At 44.7% G+C, this 25,847-nt stretch overlaps 1 protein-coding gene across 1 annotated transcript in view; it reads left to right on the forward strand.

Annotated features, from left to right (window-relative positions):
• The first annotated feature begins 293 nt into the window (after window positions 1-293).
• The window catches only part of PTPRT (protein tyrosine phosphatase receptor type T), an 813,408-nt gene continuing 787,854 nt past the window's right edge, over window positions 294-25,847 (forward strand). The window contains exons 1-2 of the mRNA XM_034641590.1: window positions 294-318; window positions 5,438-5,563. Of these exons, the coding sequence (XP_034497481.1) occupies window positions 294-318; window positions 5,438-5,563 (151 nt within the window). The remainder of the gene's footprint in view (window positions 319-5,437; window positions 5,564-25,847) is intronic.

Genomic DNA, 25,847 nt, shown 5'->3' on the forward strand with positions numbered 1-25,847 from the left:
TCTTTCGGGAATCTTTCCAGTCATTAGTCTTTCCTGAGTAGCCTGCTACAACCACCTTGCAGAGATGGCCAGGAGCCCCCCCCCCCCCCCTTTTTTTTTTTTTTTTTTGGTCAGGCATTAAGGACCTAAGGAATTGCATCAAGAGAGTAAACCTAATCTTTGAAAGAGTAAGAGGAACGGCAGTGAGACTCAAGATTATCAAGGGTTTGCATATTTCATGCTGCGGGTCCAGGGGCAACTGGGCTTTCCTTCTCTTCTTGCTGGCTCTCAGGAGCCAGTCCCTGGCTGGCAGCATGGCTCTGCATCTCTGTGGCTCCCGTGAGTTCCCAGTTTTCCCTGAGTCTCTGGAATCCTTAAGCTTTACCACTGCAGGGTTTCCTGGTGATCCGTCACGCACCCCAGAAAGCGCAGGCCCAGAATCAAAGAGATGCGAGCTAGAAGGGCTGTACCCAGCTGCAGTGTGGGTTGCTGTCAGGATGTATCATCTCGAGCTTATAACCACTCTTCCTCAATCTGTTGGTTGAGAGGAAGAAAATTCAGAGAGGATTGCTTAAGAAAAAAAAAATACTCCTAAAGTATATTTTTTCTCCCCGATAGCTTTTAAAACTTGTCTCTGGGTCAAGCCAGACTACTCTCCATTGAATCATACCACGTCCCAGTGAGCAGCTTTCGCCCCTGTTGTGTGTTTGGTTAGTAGTGCGAGTTTGTGTTGAGAAGGACCGTGAGAATTAGCCTCATGTCATTGGCCACGCACCCCTTGTGTGGATGTTGTTTCAGATGCTGTTCACAATGGGGAATGGGACTTCTGTTACCAGTGTCCCCGTGGAGAAGTTCTTGTGTGAGCTAAGCACCTGGAATGGTTGTAATTTTCCTGTGCAATTTGGCTTTTATTGTATGAGCACAGAGTGTCCAGGACCTGAACAGATTTTCCTTTTTCTGGTGGCCATTGGAAGCTCAGAGCCAAAAACCTAACTCCTTTTTAGCAGGCAGACATGTAAGAAATGGCTTTTTTTTCTTTCCCGGTTCTCAATTGTTTTTTGACGGGCTGGATTTCCTGCTTCCGTGTTCGTCAAGCCACAGTGGGATTGTGAGTGGTGGTGCTAGAGTTGGTAGAGGGTAGATCAGGGATCGGTTCAACACCCTCCTTTGAATGGGATCTTTGAGCTTCAACACATCCCCATGAAGGTGTGTTTTCATTTTTGCAAAACTGTATGTTTATGTGGCTGTCTTTCCCTGCACTCTGCCAACTGCATGAGTGTAAGAAGTCTGTATGTTGATTCTGTGCCCCTGTACAGAACACACACACAACCCCCAAACCCCCCCCAAAACTTTAAGTGTTTCTAGAATAAGCAAAGGAATGCATTCTAATGGGAGAGACCCAACCACCTTAGAAGCCCTTTGCCTGATCCTGTCTCATAACCTTATAAGTGAAAGGCTTGGTCCTTGGTTTGGCGGAATATATTCTCTCTCTGGTCTATTAGAAAGAGCATGGGTTGTGCGGTTAGGTCACCACAGAATTAATCTTGGCTCTAGCACTGCCTTCTATGTGAGTTGAGAAGGCCACTTAACCCCTCAATACATTAATTACCTTGTACGTATAATAGGGATAATAACCTGCCTCACCAAGTTGCAAGCATTAAGTGAAAGGGAATGAGGGAAAATACGCAGTCAGTATCTAGGATGTTGCCAGCACAGAAAAGATGCTTGAGAGAGCATGCTGCCTACATTTGTCGGGGGCAGAAAGTTCTGCTGTGGTCATACCTAACCCCTAAGGTGTCAGCAATGTAAGACAGGTTGTTATTTTGCTCTTGGAAGGTTAATGCTGATATCACTGCTCAGGTGACTGTTGGTTCTCTTCCAGTGAGTGTCTCGGGGATCTAGACATCTTTTTTCCTTTGATGCCACTGCCTTCTCCTATAGTTTTGAAGTTCCTCACAGCAGGAACAGGTGAGGAGGATTGTTTGTAAGAGATAATTTTTATGGGCCAGTCATGCAACATGCAAATGGTTGTTACATGTTGCTAGGGTTAACTGTGTGGTCTGCCCCAAATGCGAGTGGCTTAGAGACACAGTGCCTGCCCACCCTCCCTCCCTTCCTTCCTCCCTCCCTCTAAGGAGAGAGAGGGAGAGAGAATTTTTTTGTTTTCCCCTAAGATTTCATTTATTTGAGAAAGAGCATGCACGAGCAGGGGAGAGGGAGAAGCAGACTGCCCACTGAACAGGGAGCCTGACGTGGGGCTCAATCCCAGGCTCCTGGGATCATGACCCGAGCTGAAGGCAGCTGCCCAACCAGCTGAGGCACCCAGGTGCCCCATCTCTTGTGTGCACAGGAGAGAAGACCCAGTTTACCATACACATAGCATGGTCTTGGCCACTCTTTCCTTCTCTCACCCTGGAGGCTGATCTCAGTTTAGGGTGCGGAGGTTTCCAGTGGACACTGGAGATGCTGCAGGCACCCTTGCTTATCAGTTCTGGCACATCAGGATCTGTTGTTCATGGCATTGACCCGATTCATTTGTCTCTCTGGGCTGGGCTCCTGGCAGGTGATGGCAGGGAGACGTAGAGGAGGGAGTTTGGCCTCCTAAGAGCAACATACCTTGTGCTGTCACTGCTTTTAAATTGTCAACGTAGCGTCTGGGACATTCACACTTTGCTCTGGTTCGGAAAGTTTATAGAAGAAGTGACTTGGGAGGACCCCTTCGGATTTGTCAGAAAGGCAGTGTGGGGGGGCGCCTGGGTGGCTCAGTCATTGGGCGTCTGCCTTCGGCTCAGGGCGTGATCCTGGCGTTCTAGGATCGAGCCCCACATCAGGCCCTCTGCTGGGAGACTGCTTCTTCCTCTCCCACTCCCCCTGCTTGTCTCTCTCTCACTGGCTGTCTCTCTCACTGGCTGTCTCTGTGTCAAATAAATTAATGAAATCTTTAAAAAAAAAAAAAAAGAAAGAAAGGCAGTGTGGGGAAGGAGCTTCCTAGGCTGAAGGGGCGAGGATGAGACCCGGCAGAGCGGGCTGAGTGCGGGGGGCTCTGTGCTCACTGTTATTATTACTGAAGCAGAGCTTTGTCTGTGTCACATGTCCCGTTAGCATTATTGGTTCATTCCTTCAACAGGTACGTAAGCCCTACTATGTGCCTGAGCTGTTCCCAGCCATTCTGACCCTTACCGTCTAGTGGAAGCTGCATGATTGCCCCCCTCCTTGCCTTTCGAAGGCCATCCTTCCCCACTGTACCCGGGTGAAGTGTCCTTTCCTACCCTTTCCTCTCCTCTCCTGGGCCTCCTATCCTTGCCCGTTGACCCTTGTCCATGCACACGGGTCATCGCCCTTCTTCCCTCAGTTCCCTGGAGGAGCAGCGGTACTGGGCTGCTGTGTGTGGCCAGCCCTCCCTGAGGACCTGGGTATGGTGGAGGGATGTGAGAGCACAGGATAGGGCACTGTTTCTGGGACTCCAACGTATTGGTCTCCTCTCACCCACCTCTCACTCGGCTGGATCCACACTAACTGCCCGGTTAAACGGTTGTTGCATCGGGATGCCTGGGCGGCTCAGTTGGTTGTCTGATTCTTGATTTCAGCTCAGGTCATGATCTCGTGGTCGTGAGATGGAGCCCCATAACGGGCTCCGCACTTGGGGTGGGGTCTGCTTGAGACCCTCTCTCTCCCCTTCTGTCTTCCCCACTCCCTGCTCGTGCCACTCTCTCTCTCAATAAATAAATAAATCAATAAATCTTTAAAAAAAACAATTGTTGAATTGAAAAATGAAACAATGAAATCTGATATTTTAGTTCCTACCAAGGCATCAGCCAGTTTCCATCATAGGAAATTTCTTACTGGCTGTCACCTTCTGTAGGTTTCTGCTTTTCATTGTTTCTTGCATTCCTCTCTTCCTCTCCTCTGCTTTTTAATCTAGGTATCTACATAAGACACCCCAAATTCCTGTTACTTTTTAGTACAAAGTTACTGAATACTGTGTGCTCGAGCCCAAAGTCCTGTAACTACCAGAGTAGGTCCAGCCTTCCTTAGCCCAGTCAAGACTCCAAATTGGGGTGCTAAGGGCCAGTTCTTCTGGGTTCTCATTCACAGCAAGGAAGGAGAGTGGAGAAAGCCTTTGGCATCATAGGGTTTTTTAGTGGTGGTGTGACTGTCTTCCATATTATACCTGTCAACAGGACTTCCACCCCACTAAGCAGAGGACATCCCAGGCCTGGGGTTCAGAGAAGGGCTTTTGTCCTTGGCAGCTGGTGGAGATGGTGGTGTGATGTTTGGGGAGGCCGTAGACGCAGGCTGGGGCTAGTGAGGAATAGCTTCTGTACGTGGATCAGAACCACGTGTGCACGGGTGATGTGGAAGCAGGAGTATGTAAGGGAGGGAGATGGTGCTGCCGTGAGACCTGAGCGTCAGGGAGATGGGGGGCAGCGGCAGAGCGGGATTGGGTATGAACCCGGGTCTGGGAGATGAGTCAGCAGGCTACTGTGGAATGCTGTCCTGTGCCGCCTCTGTGCACCACCAGCTCACTGCGGATGCCCTTCCTCGCACTCTTGGTCCCCGGAGACGCTGGATCCTCCAGAGCCCTGATCAGTCCTCCTTCAGGATGGCATGGCCCCTGTTTCTCCAGACAGACCAGCATTTCCTCCCTGCAGCCCTGGTTCTGTCCCCGCATCTTTGTCAGTAGCACTTGGAGGGGACCTAAGCGTTATGCTTAGTAAATCCTTGTCAGAATTGATTTGATACAACTTCCTATAAAATGGTGGATGACTTTAACACTATGAACATTGACTTTACTATCTTCCAGGTGCACGATTGCCCGGTTCTTCCACAAATGTGATTTCTGTGCCATGAAGCATGGGTTTTCACAAACTGCTTTTATAGGGAAGGGGATAGATGGGGAGAATTGATTCTGTGCCAGTTCCTCTTTCTGTGTTACCCACGTCACCCTCACGGTGTTTCTGTCCGGTGGCTCTTTCCCTCCGTGTCACAGGTGAGGAGGCTGAGATGCAGGTGGGGCCGCAGCTGGCTGCAGCTGGCCCGGATTTGCATGGCTGAGATCTGTGGCTGGTCCCGCTGGGCTCTGGAGCTGGTGCTCTCTCTGCTGCCCCCAGTGTCTCTCCCTGTGGCAGGAAGCAATCATGGAGTCATGCCCTGGCATTCCTTTTTCCTACTTAGAATGAGACGTTGCTGTTTCCTTTCTCAGGAAGGAAGATTGAAATCAATGTAACTAGCGTTATTAACTTTTTAAAAATAGGGTGGCCTGTAGATGCCAGCACCTTTCCTGAGAGCACCAAAGCAAACAGAAAAATCCAATTTGCTTGCCTTTTTATTTATTTTTAAAAAAAATCTTCTCCAGAGTTTAACATTCGAAGCTGTAGGTGGAGCACTGATAAGACAGGGGTAAGGAGCCAAGCCTCAGACACAAGGATGTATTTACGCATATCTCTATTGTCTGCAGGTGGCTGTTCCTTTGATGAACACTACAGCAACTGTGGCTACAGCGTGGCCCTGGGGACCAATGGGTTTACCTGGGAGCAGATTAACACGTGGGAGAAACCAATGCTGGACCCAGCGGTGCCCACAGGTACGTGATCCACTGTGTTCGAGGCTATGATGAGGATGACTCACTTATTGGATGACTTGTAGGGACCATCTTGCTTAGGGATTGAGCTGAGAGGGCAGTAGACAGTTCCATTGGTAGTAAGTTCCTCATCCCCCGGGGTGTTCAACTAAGGCTGGGTGAATTCTTAAGGTAGGTGGTAGGCATCGCATGTCACTTGGATTCAGGAACTATTAGCATTTCTTTTAGCTTTAAGATTCTAAGATTTAGCTACAAGTTTGGGTTTTGCTTGGGAACCTAACAGTAGTTGGATTCTGTGGGAGAGAAATTCTGAAGAATGAGGTCATTCCTTTTCTTCCAGACACAGGCACATGGCTTGTATATATCTAGGGAAACTAGCGCAGTCAGAATATTACTCATAAAGTTAATGTCCTGACATCCTGAATGCCCAGCTTATCCTTAACCAGTGGGGCTAAAGGGCTAATGTGCTTTCTTGATGGATAGCTGCTTGCAGCCGGCAAAGGAGAGTGATGTCTGGAGTATTCTAGGAGAGATATGCCTGGAAGAGGAACACTCGGAATACATTTAGGGTGGGGTATGCCTGGGTGAGAGGACTCTTGAAAAGGCTTACTTGGGGACGTAAGCCAGGACATGTTGCAACTCTGGGAACACGTGTGTGTGATCCCAGGTTCACTGGTAAAGACATCTGATTGTTGGAGAGGGCATGTTGTGTCTGTGATGCCTCCCTGCCTAAGGGCTCTCTCTAACCCACGTGTTGTCTTATTTTTGTCCCCCAACACCTTCTGGCACTCTTCCTCACTTTGGCCACTAAATATGGGAGATCTTGGGCTTGTTCCATGTGTATGAGGTTCTCCAGAGAAACAGAATCAATAGGATATATATATAGAGAGAGATACATTTAAGAGGAGATTTAGTACAGGCATTGGCTCACCCTGTACGGAGGCTGAGCAGTCCCATGATCTGTTGTCTGTGAGCTGGAGAACCAGGAAAACCAGTGGTGTAATTCCATTCGAGTCTGAAGGCCTGAGAATCCGGGGCTGATGGTATACACCCTGATCTGAGTTCGAAATCCCAAGAACCAGGAAAACCGATGTTTGAGGGTGGGAGAAGACGGATGCCCCTAGCTTAGGTAGAGAGAATGAATTCACCCTACCTTTTCCTTTTTGTTCTGTCTGGGCTCACAAGGGAGTGGGTGATGCCTCCTGTGTTGGGGAGGGCTGTCTGCCTTCCTCAGTTTGCCAACTCAAATGCTAATCTATTCTGGAGATACCCTCAGAGACACTCCCAGAGATAATGTTCTAGCTGTGATTTGGACATCTTGTAGCTCAGGGAAGTTGACATACAACATTAACCATCACACTGTGAATGGCCTCCATCCCTCCTGTGCCTTCATTTGCCATCAGCCCTCTTGTATGAACTCTAAACCTACACCCCCCACTGCCTGGCTGCCACGTCTTCTTGCCGTCCTCTGGGGAGAGGGCTTTAACAGGATGCCACTAAGCTGGAGAAAGAGAAGATGCTCAGAGATGTCCAGGTAAGGGTGTGGCCTGTGTAGCCTCAGTGACTGTGAGTTTGGCTCCAAAGCAGGAGGCTACGGATGGTTCTATATAGTTCCAGTTGAGGGCATACATTGTTGTGTGTTTTTCATGAGTGTAGATACCAGCCCCAGGTAAAATAAATTGGTGCTATGGTACAAAACTGAGCTTTGCAGATCTGGTAGGATCTTACTTGGCATGAGCAGAGTCACCAACAACTGCACATGCCCATTCGTAAGGTGACTGTGGGACAACCTGTATGCCTGTTGCCCCATCATCATTTTTTTTAAATTTTATTTTATTATATTGTGTTAATCACCATACAGTTTCCATCATCATTTTTAACACTGCTGACTTTATTCTCAGAAGTGTCTTGGTTTAGATGATAGAATCACTCATTCCATTAGAGACCCAGCCCGTCCAGAGCACTTTGGTGAAATGTGCCACATGCTCTGTGTTGCTTGGCCATCTTTGTGGCCATCTTCTAGTATATGCATGTGTTTTGCATGGACGTGTATGCTCTTCCTGCCTGTCTTTAGCCCACCTGTAGGGTCTTGTAGGCTCCCCAAACTCAACAGCTCCACAACCGAGCTCTGAATTCCCCTTCTCCCACTCCCTGTGTACTTGTTTTGCCGTGTTCCTTGTCAGGCAAGACCACTCTCCATAGAACTTTCTCCTCCACCTCGTTGTCTTGTACTCCCCTTTGTACCTCAGCATCAGCACCACTTCCTGAGGATAGCACTTCCTCGATACTTCAGGCAGGTCAGCTCTCTCTGTCAACATTCCCATCGCATCCTACACTTTGTCTCAACATTGCATGTCACAGTGGAGGTGGTTTGTTCAGTGGATGTTTTACCCCAGATGAGACATTCCATGTGCCTGGGGACCATGACAGTCTTATTCTTAGCTCTATCTCAGTGCTTAATACAGTGCATCGTACATAGAATGAACAAAATAACATTTCGTTGGATGGATGCATGGATGGATGGCCAAATAGCCTTTATTGAGTGTATCTTCTTTTTTATTTTAAAAATTTTGTTTGCTCTCTGTTGCTTATTCTTTTTTGAGTTTGAGTTGAAGTATAGTTGACACACAATGTTACAATAATTTTGGGTGTAATCCACAGTGATTCAGTAAGTCTGTGTGTTATGCCGTGCTCACCGCAAGTGTAGCCATCGTCTGTCTCCATACGGTGCTGTTACAATACCATTGACTATATTTCCTATGCTGTGCCTTTCATCCTCATGACCTAGTCATTCCATAACTGGGACTCTGTACCTCCCACTCCCCTTCACCCATTTTGCCCATCCTTCCCTCTGACAACCATCAGTTTATTCTCTGTACTTATGGGTCTGATTCTGCTTTTGTCTATTCCTTTAGATTAGACGTGTTACTGAAATCATACGGCGTTTGTCTTTCTCTGACTTATTTCACTATCAAGTGTTTTTTAAATGAAGAAATGAATGATAAACATCTTGAAATGCCGTTGGGCCCTCTATTAACTGACCATGGATTTTTAATCTTTCCTGTAATCCTTCCATTTTACAGATCAGGAAACAAAGGTTCTAAGAGGCTGAGTGATGTTGCTTTTCCCACCATGCCAATCTCTCTTCCCAAAGGAGTCACTCTTGCTTCTAATCTTAATTTTCTCAGCCCCTCATTACGGCAGAGTGTCGTTTCATAAATATTGGATTGTGCTAATACAATCTTCTGAGCTTTTCTAAATAGAGGCATTTGATAATGATCACTGAAATTATTCTGTCATGATGTGCCTGTGGATTTCAGCGGCTCTGCGTGCTTCTTAGGCAGGGAGGCATGAAAGTGAATTTGGATTAGGCAAAATTGTTTGTTCTTCTCATGGGCAAAAACTGAAATCTTACTTTTCCTTCTGTAAAACCAGCAGTTTCTATCCTTTGGAAGTCTAGTGTAAGGCTGTTTATTCAGATGTTCCATGACCTTTGACGGATCCCCTTCTGTGTGACAAACTCTGTGCTGGGCTGTGGGTAGATCACATGGTGTTGTTTTGGCACTCAATCCCTCTGCTGGCTTCTCCTGGCACATGGGTTGAAAACTGAGCTCCTTGCTACAGCCTGCATGATCTAGTGTCTTCTCCAAGCCTCTTTTTTTCTCAAAGAAGGAAACACACTGGCTCCTTTCAGTTCCTTAGAGACTGAACGTCGCATTCTTACCTGGCTCAGGACATTTGCACGTGATGCTCCCTTCCACTGGAATGGATTTCTCCACTGTTCTCTTGGCTGGTTTCTTCAGGCCTCAGCTCAAATGACTCCTCCTCAGGGAGATGGTCCCTTATCAGTCTATGTAAAGAAAGATTCCCTCCCTCTTCTTCCCATAGTATCCTGTTCACGGCTTTCAAAGTTCTTGTCATAAACATGTTTCCAGGCCAGCTTATTCCAATCCTATGCCATAGCTCAGTGACTCTTGGTCCTTAACCCCACTGCCTTAGTTTCCTCCTCTTTAGCATGGAAGCCAGCATGAGAGTTAAACAGAATGATGCCTGAGCGAGTGTGAAGTGTCTGCACATAGTAGGGCTTAATCAGTACTAGTGGCCTTGTATTTTTTTCTGGTTCTTACAATCTTTGGGATTGTAAGTCTAAGTTATCCTTAGAACCTTGCCCTTTCCTTCAAATTCACCTGACCTCAGATGCTGCTTTACCCAGGTGCACCACCAGCAGGTGGTCTGCATGGGTCCCTGAGAGACCCAGAGAAGCTTTTCAACACCCGGGGTACTTACTGCCCCGAGGGCTTGCACACGTCCTCCATCTCCACTCTGTTAACTCAGTGCTGCACACAGTCACTCTCAGAGTCTTTTCCTCATCCCTTTCTGTGGGAAGAGCCCGTGGCCTGGCATTCCAGGCATCAGACCTGGTTTTGCTCTGACCTTTCTTGGGGCTGTCCCAGAGGAATGGGGGTTACTGTGCCCACAGGCCCTCCCTGGAAGCCTTGATCTGCTCCCTGGTACTTCCTGCAGGTGTCTCTGGTTTCTCGCTGTGCCTTCCCAGCCTTGGCATAGTGTCCTCATGTCCACCCTGGGAGACAGCTCAAGGCCCAGTGGGGGGCTCCTTGGGGGCTGGAGGGAGACACAAGGCTGTCAGAGTCCTTTTAAAAGGGCTGAAGCCAGAGGCAATGGGGCTTGGGAGGTGTCCTTCAGTTTCTTCTGCTCGTAGGCTGTTTAAGTGTTGGAATGAAGTAAGGTTGACTCTCAGGCTGAACATACAGGTGAGTAAGAGATGCTGCCTTTACCTCAAGTTAAATCTGACCCTGAGCCTCCAGGGAGTTAGACATAAATATTTTTCAGTTGGGGGCCCCCCTTCTGTAGGGGTATACAGATGTCCTGGCTATTGTGGTTTTCTCCTAGATGCCCACTATCCCATTCCTGTGGTCCCGTTGCGTCTACTGCTTCCCAGGCTTGGATCCCCTGTGCGGAGTCCAGCCAGCCCAGGGGCCTCGCCCAGCATCCTTTCTGAGGCTATTGCCACAGAGCAGTATGGGTCCAGCAGGACTGTGTCCTGCAGGACAGTTCCACTGTGGAACTCTCCCTCTCCTCACAGCTTTGTGGGCCCAGCCCTTATTGAACTCCCTAAAATCTTGAGTAAGATTACGCTTTCAAATAAGGAGAGGAAAGAAGGAACCCTTGACTTCAAGCTCCTTCTTCTCTGCATCCTGCACAAATTTCTAGAGCAGAGACATCCAAAGATCCTAGTTAGTTACCTGACTGGAAGGGGCAGATGTTAGGAAAAATCAGAGAAAACACACGCAAGCATCCACACAGACAGGACTATTGAAACCAGTCGGCCTGCACGGAAGCGGGTGCAGTCTCCAAGGAGTGGTGCTCATTTCCCTTCATGCCAGTGGTCCTGGCAGGCCCTCACGTGGTAGGACTGGTGGAGGAAGAGAGACACAGAGACACACAGGGCAGATGGCCACGTGAAGACAGAGGCAGAGATTGGAGCCACGCATCTACAGGCCACAGAATGCCATGGGTTGCTGGCAGACACCAGAAGCCTCCTTCCCTGGAGCCTTCGGAGAGAACATGTCCCTGCCAGCACCTTGATTTCAGACTTGTTGACCCCTTATCTCGGAGAGGATAAGTTTCTTTTGTCTTAAGCCACCTGGTTTGTGGTAATTTGTTATGGGATCCCTAGGACTCTGTATCCTGATCCCATCGCCTTGTCTACAGTAGAAGTCACAGCAGAGTGTTGAAAGGATTGGAACCTTTCCTTTCTTTGAAGAGAACTGACATTTTTCTTTGTGTTTATTCTAACCGAGGATTAGCTTAGATGAAATGTATAGGAAAATGCTTTCTGTGCCACCATCCTATGAGTTCAGGGATCTTGTCTGTTCTTTCTTTTGAGAAAACCAAGCCCAGGAGTGATGGAGTAATTGGTCCAACCTCATGCAAGTTATATATGGAAGAGGAGCCAGGCTTCAAAGGCAGGATAAACATATGTTGTATCCATGGCAGGGTCATCAACTAAACATCTTTTAAAATTATTTCTATTTAAAGTCATGATCTGTGATTGCAAAAACAATGTATATTCATTGTGAAGAATATGCACTGTCGAGGTAGCTATAAGGGACACAATAAAAGTCATATGCACACAAACATACATCTATATTTTTCCACTTATTGCTATTTTTAAGCATTTTCCCATGTCCTTAAATATCCCTCAAAGCATACTTTGTAAAGCCTTCGTAGTTTTCCATTACAATGACTGTTTCTTGATTTATTTTAACCACCCTGTGGTGTTGCGTGTTTAAGTTCTTCGCAGTCACTCACTTCTGAATCACACTGCAGCGGGTGTTCTCGTGCAGCTAACTCTGTGCTCCTTCAGGAGAAGTGCTCACATTTGCTTTCATATCTGTGTATTTCTCTGTTCTCTTGTGTACCGAACACAGACTGGTTGTATATTATGTTTGAAATCTGGAAGAAGAATGTCATCCACGTGTCAAACATGGAATCCTGGACATTTGCCTATGAATTGACGTAGGTAGCGTTCTTGGTGAATTCTGAAGCCATCAACACAAGTCAAGAAATGGTGATGGTCCCCTTGAGCGCACTGTGTTCTATCCCTTCTTGTGCTGGTTGGAGACCTTCTGAGGATTAGCAAGAATTATCCTCAAAATAGCATTCAACCAGAGAGCAGTGCAAGTGCTGATAAGTCAAGGTGGACATCGGCTGTAAGAGCAGATTGAGCTCTCCAGGGCTTATTTGGCAAGTAGCAAGCCTCTTTGCAGTCTGCTGCTCAACTGGCTTTTGTTCTCCTTGGAGGCAGGGGCCATGAACATTTGCCGAATAAATTGTTCTTATTAACAATTGAACTGTCTCATGATCCGACCCTGGCATCTGTCTGCAGCCTCAGCCTCTCCTTCTGCCCTCTCTGCTTCCCTTTCTCCTTTATATAATCATGTGAGAGAGGCCTTTGTGCTTTTGTTTTGGGAGTCCAGCCTCTGATTCTGCTTTCTGAATTTGAGAATCTCCTACTACGGGGGATCTTGGTGGAATGTGGAACTTGCTGGAAGGTGAGGTGCCAGAAATTTACTACCCGTGGCAGCCTGTGTGTGGTTGGACATGTGGCCTGGATGCGGCCTGCTGCCCCTTCCTGCCCAGAACTTTCTGTCTAGGATGGACAGGCCAGAGGCCTGTGCAGTGGGGCGTCCAGTGATAGGGGTGGTGTCTGGGCCACAAGAGATGCTACTGAATGAGGTTGCTACACTTCCTTCTTCTTGGTTCCCCAGACCTCCCTTAATTTTTGCTTATTTTTCAAGGCTATCTCTAGCTTCCTGTTCATGGTAAGCATCCCAATATTCTTGTAGAACATTCCTAATTTTGGGAAAGATTGTCATAGTTGAGTTTTCTTGTTTTCAGCCACAAACTGTGGAGGTCACACCATCATGCCTTTGGCTAGAAGGCGTTATCTTATCTCCCTTCCTCTTATATCAAAACCCTGAACAGACACCTCCTCCAGGAGGGCCTCCCTGTTGTACCCACATGGAATTGCCTCTTCTCTGTGCTCCTGTGGCTGAGTTTTTACAACTTTGATTCCTCCCTGGGGCTGTGAGCTACTCGAGGGCATGGGCTGCTTCTCATTGCTGACTTCTCTGTGTCCTGCATTTGGCTTGACACAGGGAAGGTGATCCGTATATGGACTAAATTACCATTAGAGATAAGCGTTTGGAAAGTCAAGAGTGAGCTGCTGTCAGGGAAGTTTTGGGAGAACCCTGCTGCTTTCTCTGGCATGTTCATGGTGCCTGGAGCATCTGCAGCTTTCCCATCTGGAGTGCCACCTCTCAGCCTGATGAGGCTGCCATCACGATGGGCCATTTGGTCCCAGGGCCTAGCTTGTCAAGCCTCTTTTGCTCTAGAGTTGATCCTTGGGGCAAATAAAAGGATCCTGGGGATTATCCCTTCCTTCACTCTGGGGCCTGGCACACTCTCACAAGTGTGTGGATCTGCTTGTGGCCTATGTAAGAGGCTCCCCATTGGGAAAAAGTGATGTATCCAAAAACTGCCTACTGTTTCTTTGATGTAGTGCTTACATTGCAGCGATCGGACGTAGAGGCCTTTAACCATCCTTAATCACTCCTGATGTTATTATTGATGGGCTTAAAGCTATGAGCTCTTAAGTCCCCATTTAGCCACTGTTGGGTCAATATATTTTTCTTCCCTCTTTAATGATAAAATATTATATATTCATTTTTAAAGAAATGCTGAGTCTGTCCATATATGTTAACTCTCTCCATCACCATCTCCATTCCCTCAAATATCACAATTAACAGATTGATGTGTATCAAGAAAGAGAGAGGAGGAGGAGGATGGGAGGGGGAAGGAGGGGAGGGAGGGAGAGAGGGACAATATACGTATGTGGCAATAGTGATGATAATAGTAGGGAAGCAACATTTATGTGGTGCTTATTATGTGGCAGGTACTATCCTAAGTACCTTAAATATATTATTTAATCCACTGACAGTCCTCTGATGCAAATGCTATGATCTGCATGTTATGGATTAGGGAGCTGGTGTCACAAAAAGTTTCTGTGACTTGCCCAAGGTCCTAGTGAGCATACGGTGGAGCCAGGATTTGCCTGCAGGAAGTCTGTGCCCAGAGTCCATCCTCTGGACCACCTCACTCTAGTGCCTCCTGAGAATGCAGATGATGAGTCAGGTCATGGTTCCCAACAGTTGTGTCATTACCTTCACACCACCCACGTAGATCTAGTGTTTGCCTGCTAGCGCTGCATGGTCTTGCCCTAGAGGGATGCACCATGTTTATTTAACATCCAAGAAATGGCAGTGGGAGAAGAAAAGACAAAAGCCAAAATGTACCCTGTATGTCCAAAGAAAAGGCAAGATCTTTGTCTCCAAACAGCTCTTGAAAAAGTTCTTACAGGGCCTTTTTATATTATGGGATGGTCTTTTGTATACTTTGAACCGCACAATTAATTAGGGAAACTACATTAGCCTACAGTGACCCCAATCAGTGCTGGTTTGGGATGTTTACAGTGATAACAGGATTGGTTGGGGAAAAAAGGCAAGAAGATTGAAGACAAGCTTTAGTAGTATTCTGAAGGATGTGAGCACAGAGGAACAACTGATAAAGATGGATTGGAAAAGCAATCGAAGGACCTTTTTGATGATCAAAATATACATGAGTTAGATAAATGGGAAAACAGGCCTGTTCTAATATCCACGTGCATACTTGCCTTGATGTCCAGTTTTCTGTGACATAAAACCCTCAGTTCAAAAGTCAACAAAACGTAAAGGCAACCTACTAAATGGGAGAAGATATTTGCAAATGGTCTTATCTGAGAAGGGGTTAATAGCCAAAATATATAGAGAATTTATATCTCAACACCAGAAAAGCCAAATAATTCAATTAAAAAATGGATGGAGAACTTGAATAGACATTTTCCCAAAGTTGACCTACATATGACCAATAGACATGAAAAAATGCTCAAACCCACTAATCATCTGGGAAGTACAAATTCAAGCCTCAGTGAGATATCACTTTACCTCAGAATGGATAAAATCAAAACCACAAGAAATGACGACATGTTGGCAAGGATGCGGAGAAAAAGGAACCTTTGGGCACTGTTGGTGGGAATGCAAATTGGTGCAGCTATTGTGGAAAACAATATGGAGGTTCCTCAGAAAGTTAAAAATAGAAATACATGATTCAGTAATGCCACTACTGGGTATTTATCCAAAGAAAACAAAAACACTAATTCAAAAAGATATATGTACCTCCTTACTGTAGCATTATTTACAATAGCCAAGATACAGAAGCAACTCAAGTGTCCATTAATGCATGAATGGATAAGGAAAATATGTACACATACACACACACACACACACTCTCTCTCTCTCTCTCTCTCTATCTCTCTCTCTCACTGAAATGTTAGCCATAAAAAGGAATGAAGTCTTGCCATTTGCAAGAACATGGATGACCTTGAGGGTATTGTGCTAAGTCACAGAAAGACAAATATCATATGATTTCACTCATGTGAAACTAAAGAAACAACAATAACAACAAAAATGAACAAAGAAAAACACAAACAAAAAACCAGATTCTTAAAAACAGAGAACAAACTGGCAGTTGCCAGAGGGGAGGTGGGGGATGGATAAAATAAAGGGGATTAAGAATACACTTGTCATGATGAGCTCTGAGAAATGTACAGAAGTGTTGGATCACTATATTGTACACCTGACACTAATATAACATGGTATGTTAATTATACTAAAATAAAAAAATTTAAAAAGCACTCTATTCCTATACCTATAAACAAAATATCTCAACCCTATTTTCTAGACTATTAAAAAACATAATGCTAAAATTGGATGGAAAGGTGATGTAGACAGGTGTCGTTCAACTTCAGAAGTGTTTACTCTGTTTTTAACTTTTTAACTTTTTAAGAGACCTCCACACTGTTTTCCAAAGTGGCTGTACCAACTTGCATTCCCACGAACAATGTAGGAGGTTATCCCCTTTCTCCACATCCTCTCCAACATTTGTTGTTTCCTGCCTTGTCAATTTTTGCCATTCTAACTGGCGTAAGGTGGTATCTCAATGTGGTTTTGATTTGAATTTCCCTGATGGCTAATGATTTTGAACATTTTTTTCATGTGTCTGTTAGCCATTTGTATGTCTTCATTGGAAAAGTGTCTGTTCATATCTTCTGCCCATTTTTTGATTGATTTGTTTCTTGTGTATTGAGTTTGAGAAGTTCTTTGTAGATCTTGGATACCAGTCTTTTATCTGTAGTGTCATTTGCAAATATCTTCTCCCATTCTGTGGGCTGCCTCTTAGTTTTTTTGACTGTTTCCTTGGCTGTGCAGAAGATTTTTAAAGTTAAAAATTGATCTACCCTAGATCCAGCGATTGCACTACTGGGTATTTACCCCAAAGATACAGACATAGTGAAGAGAAGGGCCATACGCACCCCAATGTTCATAGCAGCATTGTCCACAATAGCTAAGGAGCCGAGATGCCCTTCAACAGATGACTGGATTAAGAAGATGTGGTCCATCTATACAATGGAATATTAGTCATCAAAAAGGAGGATTTCTCAACATTTGCTGCAACATGGACGGGACTGGAGGAGATAATGCTAAGTGAAATAAGTCAAGCAGAGAAAGACAATTATCAGGTTTCACTCATTTATGGAACATAAGAACTAGGAAGATCAGTAGGAGAAGAAAGAGAAGAAGAAAGGGGGGGTAAACAGAAGGGGGAATGAAGCATGAGAGACTATGGACTCTGGGAAACAAACTGAGGGCTTCAGAGGGGAGGGGGGTGGGGGATTGGGATAGACCGGTGATGGGTAGTAAGGAGGGCACGTTGCATGGTACACTGGGTGTTATACGCAAGTAATGAATCATGGAACTTTACATCAAAAACTAGGGATATACTGTATGGTGATTAACATAATAAAAAATATTATTAAAAAAAAGTGCTTGCTCTGAGGACACACCCAGATGCCAGTGGTACAGATGACAAGTTCGAGGGAACATTTCTGTACTATGTGGGAATGGATAATAAACCACTAGTTTGTGACTTAACACATATGCACCACTTAACTGGATAGTGTTCTAGGGGCTTTACATGATTTCAACCTATTTAGTATTTCTACAAACTGGGTACTATTAATTACCCCTATTTTACACATGAGGAAACTGAGGCCCCGAATATGAAGCAACTCACCCAAAAGTTAGTTCGTAAGTGTAGGAGCTGAGATTTGAACCCAGGCACTCTGTCTCCAGAGTCTGTGCTCTAAACCACTATCTGTTTATAACACAATATATTATCTTACGACACAGGATTTTAAATATGTGTCATTAAATCATATCTTAGGCATCATAAGTAGACATTTGACTAATTCATCTACATGCTGATTATTTCATGTATTAAAGCAGCCTGAAAACTTTTTGTGGGTTCTTCTCCCTGGGAAATAAGGACAATGTCCTACTTCTAGGCACTGAGGATATCAGTTTGTTGAATTGAGTAGGCCATCAGTATCCACCTCAATGCAGATAGAGTAAGCCTGTGAATTGTTCTGAATAATTTATCAGAAGGGAACTTGAGTGGAGGCAGTCATGCATCAGAGACCTCGATCTGGGCAGCAGAGATGACTTTCATCATGAGTCTCGGTCTTCGGCTCCTTCTACTGCAGCCCCTCCTGGAACTGACAGGCCGAGAGGAAGATACTGCCAAGAATCCTCACAGTCCTAGTGTTGCCAGCTCAGTGGAGAGGGTGAGGTTTCCATGGACTGTTCATCTGGTTTGGCTGCTGTTCCAGGGGCTTGGGCTCCTCCAAGTGAACACCTTTTTGAATATATGGGTTGTCTTGTCCTTAGTGAGGGAAGAGGTTTTTCTTTATGCTTTGAATACTACAGTAATTTGAATTATAATTACATATTATAAGAGATTGATGAGAAAATTGTAGTTGAGCAAAACATAGTTTATTAAATTTGGTGAAAATAAGATGGCTCTTGTGTAACTCCATAAAGTAGGGTCCAATAATCTGGAAAATCCCAAGAACCCATGGTAGTCCCATTTGGCAATGTCCTAGACCAGTAGTGTCCAATATGGTGGCCACTAGACACATGTGGCCATTGAACACTTTAAATGTGGCTACTTTTACACATGTAAAAACACACCAGATTTTGAAGACTTTGTATGCAAAAAAGAATGTAAAGCATCCATTACTAGTTTTATATTGGTTGTCTGTTAAAAAGATTATATTGTAGACATTGGATTATAAGACTTAACCATCCTCTTTTTTTTTTAACCTTTAAAATGTGGCTACCAGAAAATTTCAAATTAACCTGTGTGGCTCACGTTGTATTTCTATTGTCTAGCACCATCCTAGATTATCAGTTTTTTATTGTGTCATTTGTACCAATAGGAATGTCTCTTTCATCTTAATAACTAGTATTTATTGAACTACTTACTATGTGCCAGGGACTTTAAATGTCTTTTCTCCTTAATGATTGACAACAGTCCTTTGTAGCATAGGAACCATTGGCATGCTTCCGATTTTGCACGTGGGGAAATTGAAACACAAAGAGAATAAGTAAGTTGCTTTTAGTCATAGAGGTACTAAGTAGCAGAGAGGGGATTTGAACCAAAGCAGCCCAGGTCTGTGCCTCACAGTGATGCTCCCAGGTTTGCCACCTTTTGACACACTGACATGGGGCTTGTTCGCTTCTCCCTTTGAACCTCAGTTTCCCTAGCAAAGAGTAGGTTGGAACATCCCTCAGGCCCCTCCAGTGCTGCTCTCCCTGTGGTTTCTTTGTGTTTCTGTGGGAGCCATGGGAATATGGTGGGGCTGGGGGAGGCACTTTCTCTTCCACCAGGCCGTTCAGTTAGCCGAGTTCTCCTTACCTGGTGGGTAGGGAGACAGTCCTTAGTGCCTGTCCCAGCTCTGCCACTAACCTGGGACTTAGGGCGGTCAGCTACTTTTCTCTGTGCTTCCCTGGATCCTTTTCTGTGAAATAAGTCTAAAAGTAAGGAATCCTGGATTTTAGTCCTAGCTCTGCCATTAACATGCTCTATGACCTTGGGCCAAGCATCATCCCTTCCTGGGTCTTATGTACCTCATACGTAAAATCAGGAGTTAATTTCTTCTGACTCTAGTAGTCTTTGTAATTTTTGATTCAAGAAGAAAAGGATACATTTTTTTTAAAGATTTTATTTATTTGAGACAGAGCATGAGCCGGGGGAGCAGCAGGCAGAGGGAGAAGCAGGCTCCCTACTGAACAGGGAGCCCAATGGGGGGCTTGATCCCAGGACTCCGGGATCATGGCCTGAGCTGAAGGCAGGCGCTTAACCAACTGAGCCAATCAGGCGCCCAGAAAGGTACAGTTTTAAAGGGAGGAATTAAGTGACACATTTATAAAATACCATGTCTGTGAAAAATCGTTTGGTCTTATGCCCTCATCTGTGTGTCTGTCTGTCAGTCATGGCAGCTGCAAGGAATCACCTTGACAGGGGAGTTTGTCTTCATGAGCGTGTGCAGATAGGCCCAGGAAGATAAACCTCCCTGTCAAGCTTCCTCCGTTCTCAGAGCTGCAGTGATCTACTCCAACCCTTAAGATCATGTGTCCATCTTCAGGTTTGATTTTCCTGCACTTGCTAATCAGTGAGACATTTGGTCACTTAGAGAAATTTCCCCCTTCTCTAAAAAAGACTTCCCCTCCCCACCCCCAGTCCATACAGTTTTGCCTCCAGGCTCTATGCTGAGACACTGCCACTTCAGTTTTGGAAAGCAACCATTACTGTAGCAAACTGGTTTTTAAACTTTGCGAAAATCTGCCAGTGTCTTTTAAAAATGCTTCCTTTTGCAAGTGTTGTGTTCATCATCAAGAAAGCCAGGTTATACTTCCTCAGAGTTCTCAAAGCGTTACTTGTCATTAGTGAAGCAATTATAAAAGCTAGAGATGAGCAAAAGTCTGTGTTCTTTGTTAAGAGTCTTGAGAGTTCCAAAGGTTAAAATAAGACTTAGAGCTTCCGGAAACCTTCTCAACTATAGCTGCTAAAACATACCAGCATGAGGAATCTATCAGTTGGGGCTTAAGTAAGAACACAGGAACCGCCCCAGGTATTTGAAGCAGGAAACTATTTATGTAGGGTGTTAGAGGCTTAAACCTTTGGAAACCCTCCCATTAATGGTTAAATGACTTTCAACAAGGGTACCAAGACCACACAGTGGGGAAAGGGCGGTCTCTTCAACAGATTGTGTTGGGAAAACTAGATAGAAAGATGCATTTGGGCTCTTATACCATCCACAAAAACAAATGCAAAATGGATTAAATACCTAAACCTAAGCCCAAAACTATAAAAGTCCTAGGAGAAAACAAGAGAAAAGCTTCATGACATTGCATTTGGCAGTGATTTTTTTTTTTTAGGTAAGACGACAGAAGCAGAGACAAAACAAAAATAGACAAGTGGGACTACATCAAACTTCACAACTGTGAATCAAAGGAAATACAGTGAAAAGGCAACCTGTGATGGGAGAAAATAGTTACAAATCATGTATCTGTGAAAGGGTTAATATTCAGGCACTATGAAGAACTCTTAAAACTCAGTAACAGTAAAAAAAATAATGGGGTTAAAAAATGGGCAAAGTACTTGAGTAGACATTTCTGCAAAGAGGTTACAAAATGGCCAACAAGCATATGAAAATATGTTCAATGTCAATCATTAGGGAAATGCAAATCAAACCAACTGAGCTTTCACTTCACATGCACTAGGATGGCTGTAATAGTAACAATGGGAATAATAAAGAGAAAATAGTACACAGTGGGGAAGATTCCAAGAAGTTAGAACTCTTGTGTATTGTTGGTGGGGACGTAAGATGATAGAACCACTGTGGAGAACAGTATGAACGTTCCTCGGAGAACTAAGAATGACTGTGTGATCCAGCAATTCTACCCAAAGCAGGATCTCCAAGAGCGAGATGCACGTCCACGTTCATTGTAGCAACATTCTCAATAGTGAAGAAGTGGAAGCAACTCAATGTGCCATCAACAGATGAGTGGGATAAAGAAAATCTGGTCTATACACACAGTGGAATGATGCTCAGCCTTAAAAAAGGAAATCCTGTCATGTGATACAATGTGGATTTATAATCCTGATTTTAAGATTTCATACTAAATTTTTAGATTTTGCAAAATGGAAAATGATAACAAAGGTTATTTGCTTGGATGGAAAGACTACTTTCCTGCATTTGAAACGAAACTTCCATAACCTCTGACCTTGGTTCTCTGTATAGTTGACTTTTGGAAAGGCTGCTGGAAGCATATACATACATGGAGTTCATGGACACTATAGCCTAGAAGGACATGCGAGGAGGACCTTGAACAAAGCTATCTAGTTTCTCTCTGGCTCAGGGTTTTTTTTTTAACCTATTAAATGAAGGTAATGCAATTGGAGGATGTGGAGATTAAATGAGATAACGTGAAAACACAGGACAAATGCTTGGTGCATGGGCACATGGTAGATCCTCTCCATCATCCACATGCACCTTCTTCTTGTCCTGTCTCAGTTGGGACTCACTGTGGGGGTGCAGTGTTAATCTTCCTCTACTGAAGGGAAACCCTGAGGCCTTGTCAGGTCTGAACTGTGTGTGTGTGTGAGTGAGTAAGAGAGAGAGAGTAGATGGTATGGCTGTGATGCTGGTCACTCCCAGCTGGCTACCTTTGAAGACCATAGGCCCTTTATACTAAGAGCAGTTGTTGGGGGTCTTTTGTCCAGGGTTCTCATGGAAGCTTAACAGCAGCTTCTTGAGTGGCCGGACCTGGCCCTTTGACCTTTTGAGCCCTGGCCTGGGGTGGGACAGTCCATACAATGTCAGGAGCACCAGGCCCTGCTTGGGAAGGGGTCTTGACTGTAGGGAATGGACAGAAACGGAGATGAGGGGAGGCATCCCCTGGAGACTGGAACACCTTAGCCAGGTGGCTGGAGGCACTCTCTGAACCCCCTCAGTCCCTGGCCCTTCGAACCCCATGGTGACTCCCTAGCCCATCTTCCCTGCCTCAGAGAGAGCTGGAGAGGTGGGGCTTGATCCCAGCAGGTGCCACACTGAATGGAAGCAGTCACCTGTGACTCAGACCTGAGGTTTTTACATTGCGTACCCTGCCCCACTCAGATCCTTCTGTCAAACCCAGCTCTTGGCTTTTCTCTTTCTGACTTGTATGTTCTAATTAGGGGGTGGAAGAGAAGCTGAGGGTCTTGCCACCTGTGCTATGTGTACTACTTTCATCATATTTAGGAAATGAGTTTAACACGTCTGGAAGCTCTTAGGGCTGAGTCCTGTTGATCGCTTATAAAATTATCAGTTCGTGAGCATTTGTGATCTAAAGTCCATGTCCCTGTGGGTTTTGCTTCTCTTTTTCAGGGAAGGTCAGTATTGCATGGGGTGATTCCCAACATGAGGCTAGACCATGCTTCCCCACTCTCACATGTAGATAATCACAAACAGAGCTGGCTATACTTGGATGTGGATGGGCCCTTTGGGGGGGGGGCAGGGGGGTGGGTGTGAATCCTGAAAGTCAGCGTTCTGTAGTGTAGACTCAGGGAATTAGATCTCCTCAGGAGTCCTGGCTACTGCAAGCACTTCGGATTTACACAATTTTCAGATTGTGCCTCCTTCTTTTCTGCCAACACAACTGCTGGACCTCAGGCTTTGCCAGAGCTTAGGCCCTGCCATGGGCCACCGGGGTTTCTAGCCCACCTGTGCATGTTTGAGCCCTGGCTCTCTTCTTGGCCAGCCTGTCACGGTGGATGACTGAGGACCTCTAGGAATCTCGGTCTTTTTGTGTGTGAAATGGGAATACATGTCTGGGTTGACTGTAAAAAGCAGTCAAGATAGTGGAGGTAAACATACTTGGAGAGCTCAGTGCAGTTGTATGGGTTAGTTGTTGCCACTGTTATTGTGACCTTGAATAGCTGGGATCAGGCTTCCTGTGGCAAACAAATGTAGTGTTCTCAGCTAAAAAAGACCACCCCCTGCTTACTCACCCAGCCCATCTGAGGGTGGATTAGAACTGTTGTGGCTGTAAACCCAGCCAATATGGGTTGTAATACAGTAAATTATCACTTGTTTTGCAGTCTTGACGAGAAAAATAAATGCAATTACACTCATGAATGTTGAAAAATGAAGCAAAGCAATGTGGATCGGCACATTTGAGGTGCTTTTCCAAATGAAAAGCTGTGTACAATGAGTGCTAATGGGCTCCCTCCCTCCCACTCCTCAGCATATGGTGTAAAGTGATCTTTCTGAATTAAGAAAGTAGCTGTGCCAAGTGCCCCAGGCACAGTAGAGGGTGCTGAATGGCCCCCACTGTAGGAGGCACCCCAAGCAGACCCCAGTTTCCTCTCTTGGCTGAGGACATAGAATAGACCCAGTTTCCTAAAGCATGCACTGGAGTGATGTCAGTGATGCCTTTCTGCTTATGGAGCCTAGTATGTCTTCTGTAGTTGTTCTGTCACTGTGCCCAGCAAACATTCTCTGAGCACCTACTGTGTGGTAGGCAGGATGCTGGTAGCAGTCGAAATGAATCTTATATGCCCTGCCCCTCCTAAATCAACCTCCCCTGTCACCAAGGACTGATGGGCATGATGTAGCCCTATACTGGCCAACATGGTGGCCAGCAGCTACATGGAACTACTAAAGCACTTGGAAGGTGGCCAGTCCAATTTGAGATGTACTTTAAATGTAAAATGTACATGGCATCTCAAAAACTTAGTACAAGAAATATGTAAAATATCTTGTTAATTTTTTATGTTATTTAAATGTTGAAAAGATAGTATTTTAGATATATTGGGTTAAGTAAAATACATTAAAATAAATTTCACTGATCTTACCATTTTAAATATGGATACTAGAAAAAGGAAAACTACAGAAATGTGGCATGTGCTGTATTTCTGTTAGATGGCACTGATCTAGCCCCTGCCTACCTGTTTCTTCATGTTTTCTACCACACCTTCTGCCCCCTTGCTGGCAGCAGTCCTGCCAGTTCTTCAGCTGCACCAAGTTCTTTCATGCCTCAGGGCCTTTGCACTTGCCACCATCCTTTCCTAGAAGGCTCTTCTTCGGCTCTTTCTTCAATGTCACCTTCTGTGAAAAATAGTCTCTGACCATCCTTACTAAATATACCTACTTTGTTACTTAGCAAAATACTTGTTTTTTCCTAATCACTATTATAATATTTAGATATTTGTTTGTGAATCTGTTTCTTCTAAGAACGTTAGGGCCGAGAACTCATCTTTTTTGTTTTTTCTCTACTAATCTCAGTGCCTACCACAGCAATTAGCAGGAAGTAGGCATTCAGTTTTTCTTCTTAATGAATGTGTAAATGTCACAAAGGACAAAATATTTTGATCATACTGAGATGTTGAAAGACATTTGGAAACATTTAATTGTGGGTCCTAATTTGTCAGTCAGTTAAAGAAGGTCTGGGTGAGAAGCATATGGTATATGAAAGGTTTAAATGGAGAGAGTTTGATGAAATAGAGGTGGGATCAAGATCAAGGGAATTTATAAGGGATGGGGAACTACCCAAGGGCTGTCAATAGTGGGGAACTGTTACTACACCCAGGACCGAAGGGCAGTGGTAGGGAATGGTATTGTAAGATTGTCCTACAGGCTATAGAGGAACATAGCTCATTACTTCTGCCCTCTGGTGTTCTGTTAGTACTTGGCACAGGTCAAACTCAGCTGGAGGGTGCAGAGAGTAAGGGAGGCTGGAAGATGCAGACCACAGAAGTCAGACTTTCAAAGAGCAGGGTGGTGGGGATGGGTCTGCATTGGGGCTGGGGTGCACAGAGAATAACTGTCATCCCGACAAGTCATGGAAAGCTATTTTCTCAGTGTGCTTGTCCATGTCTGTTCCAAACCAACAACCTATGTCCTAAAAATACAAGGATACTAATGATCACTAAAATTATTTAACATTCATTCAGAGGTTTCCAGTAACAGAATTGAAGTATAATTATGGGAAAGGAAGAAATAAAGTCATTATTTGCAGAGGATATTATAATCTACTAAATGCCAGGAGAAATAAGTGAAAAACTATTAGAACCTATTAAGAGTCCAGCAAGGTGACTAGTTAGGGAATAAATATACAAAGTCAACAATTTTCTAAATCCTAGCAATAACTAGTTAGAAAATATAGTTTTAAAAGACTTCATTCTGTAAAAGGAACAAATATAAAAGGCTGAGGAATTAATTCAAAAGGCCCTATGAAGGACCTTTAGAGGGAAGCTATAAAGCAAAACTGAGAACATAAGTAAATGGATGTATCTTCTTCCTGGTTGGGAAGATGTGATATTTTTAAAGCTTGTCAATCTAATTTAAAAAATATAATGTGAATTAAAATAGAAATTTATAAGCAGTGTTGAAAAATTGTTTTAAAATTTAACTGGAAAAATGTCACAGATCACAAAGCAGGTATCGAAAGAGAATGGTGGGGGAAGACTTCTTAAGTTTTAGAAATATATTCTGGAATTAAAACAGTCCGAGTAACATATACCAATTCAAGAAGAGACAGATTCTGGGTCTATGACCTATGACATGACGCTTGACCTCCAGAGTGTCCATTATTCTACCCATAGTATGAGCAAATATGCTTCCTTGATAGGGTGGCTATGAGGGTCATTTGGAAAAACTGGCCTGGAAAAGCCTTGGAGCTATGGAATCCTGGGAAGATGGTGTGTATTTTTGTTTAATTTG

This window comes from Ailuropoda melanoleuca, chromosome 13 (genome assembly GCF_002007445.2).
Source record: "Ailuropoda melanoleuca isolate Jingjing chromosome 13, ASM200744v2, whole genome shotgun sequence".
In the NCBI taxonomy this organism is placed as follows: Eukaryota; Metazoa; Chordata; class Mammalia; order Carnivora; family Ursidae; genus Ailuropoda; species Ailuropoda melanoleuca.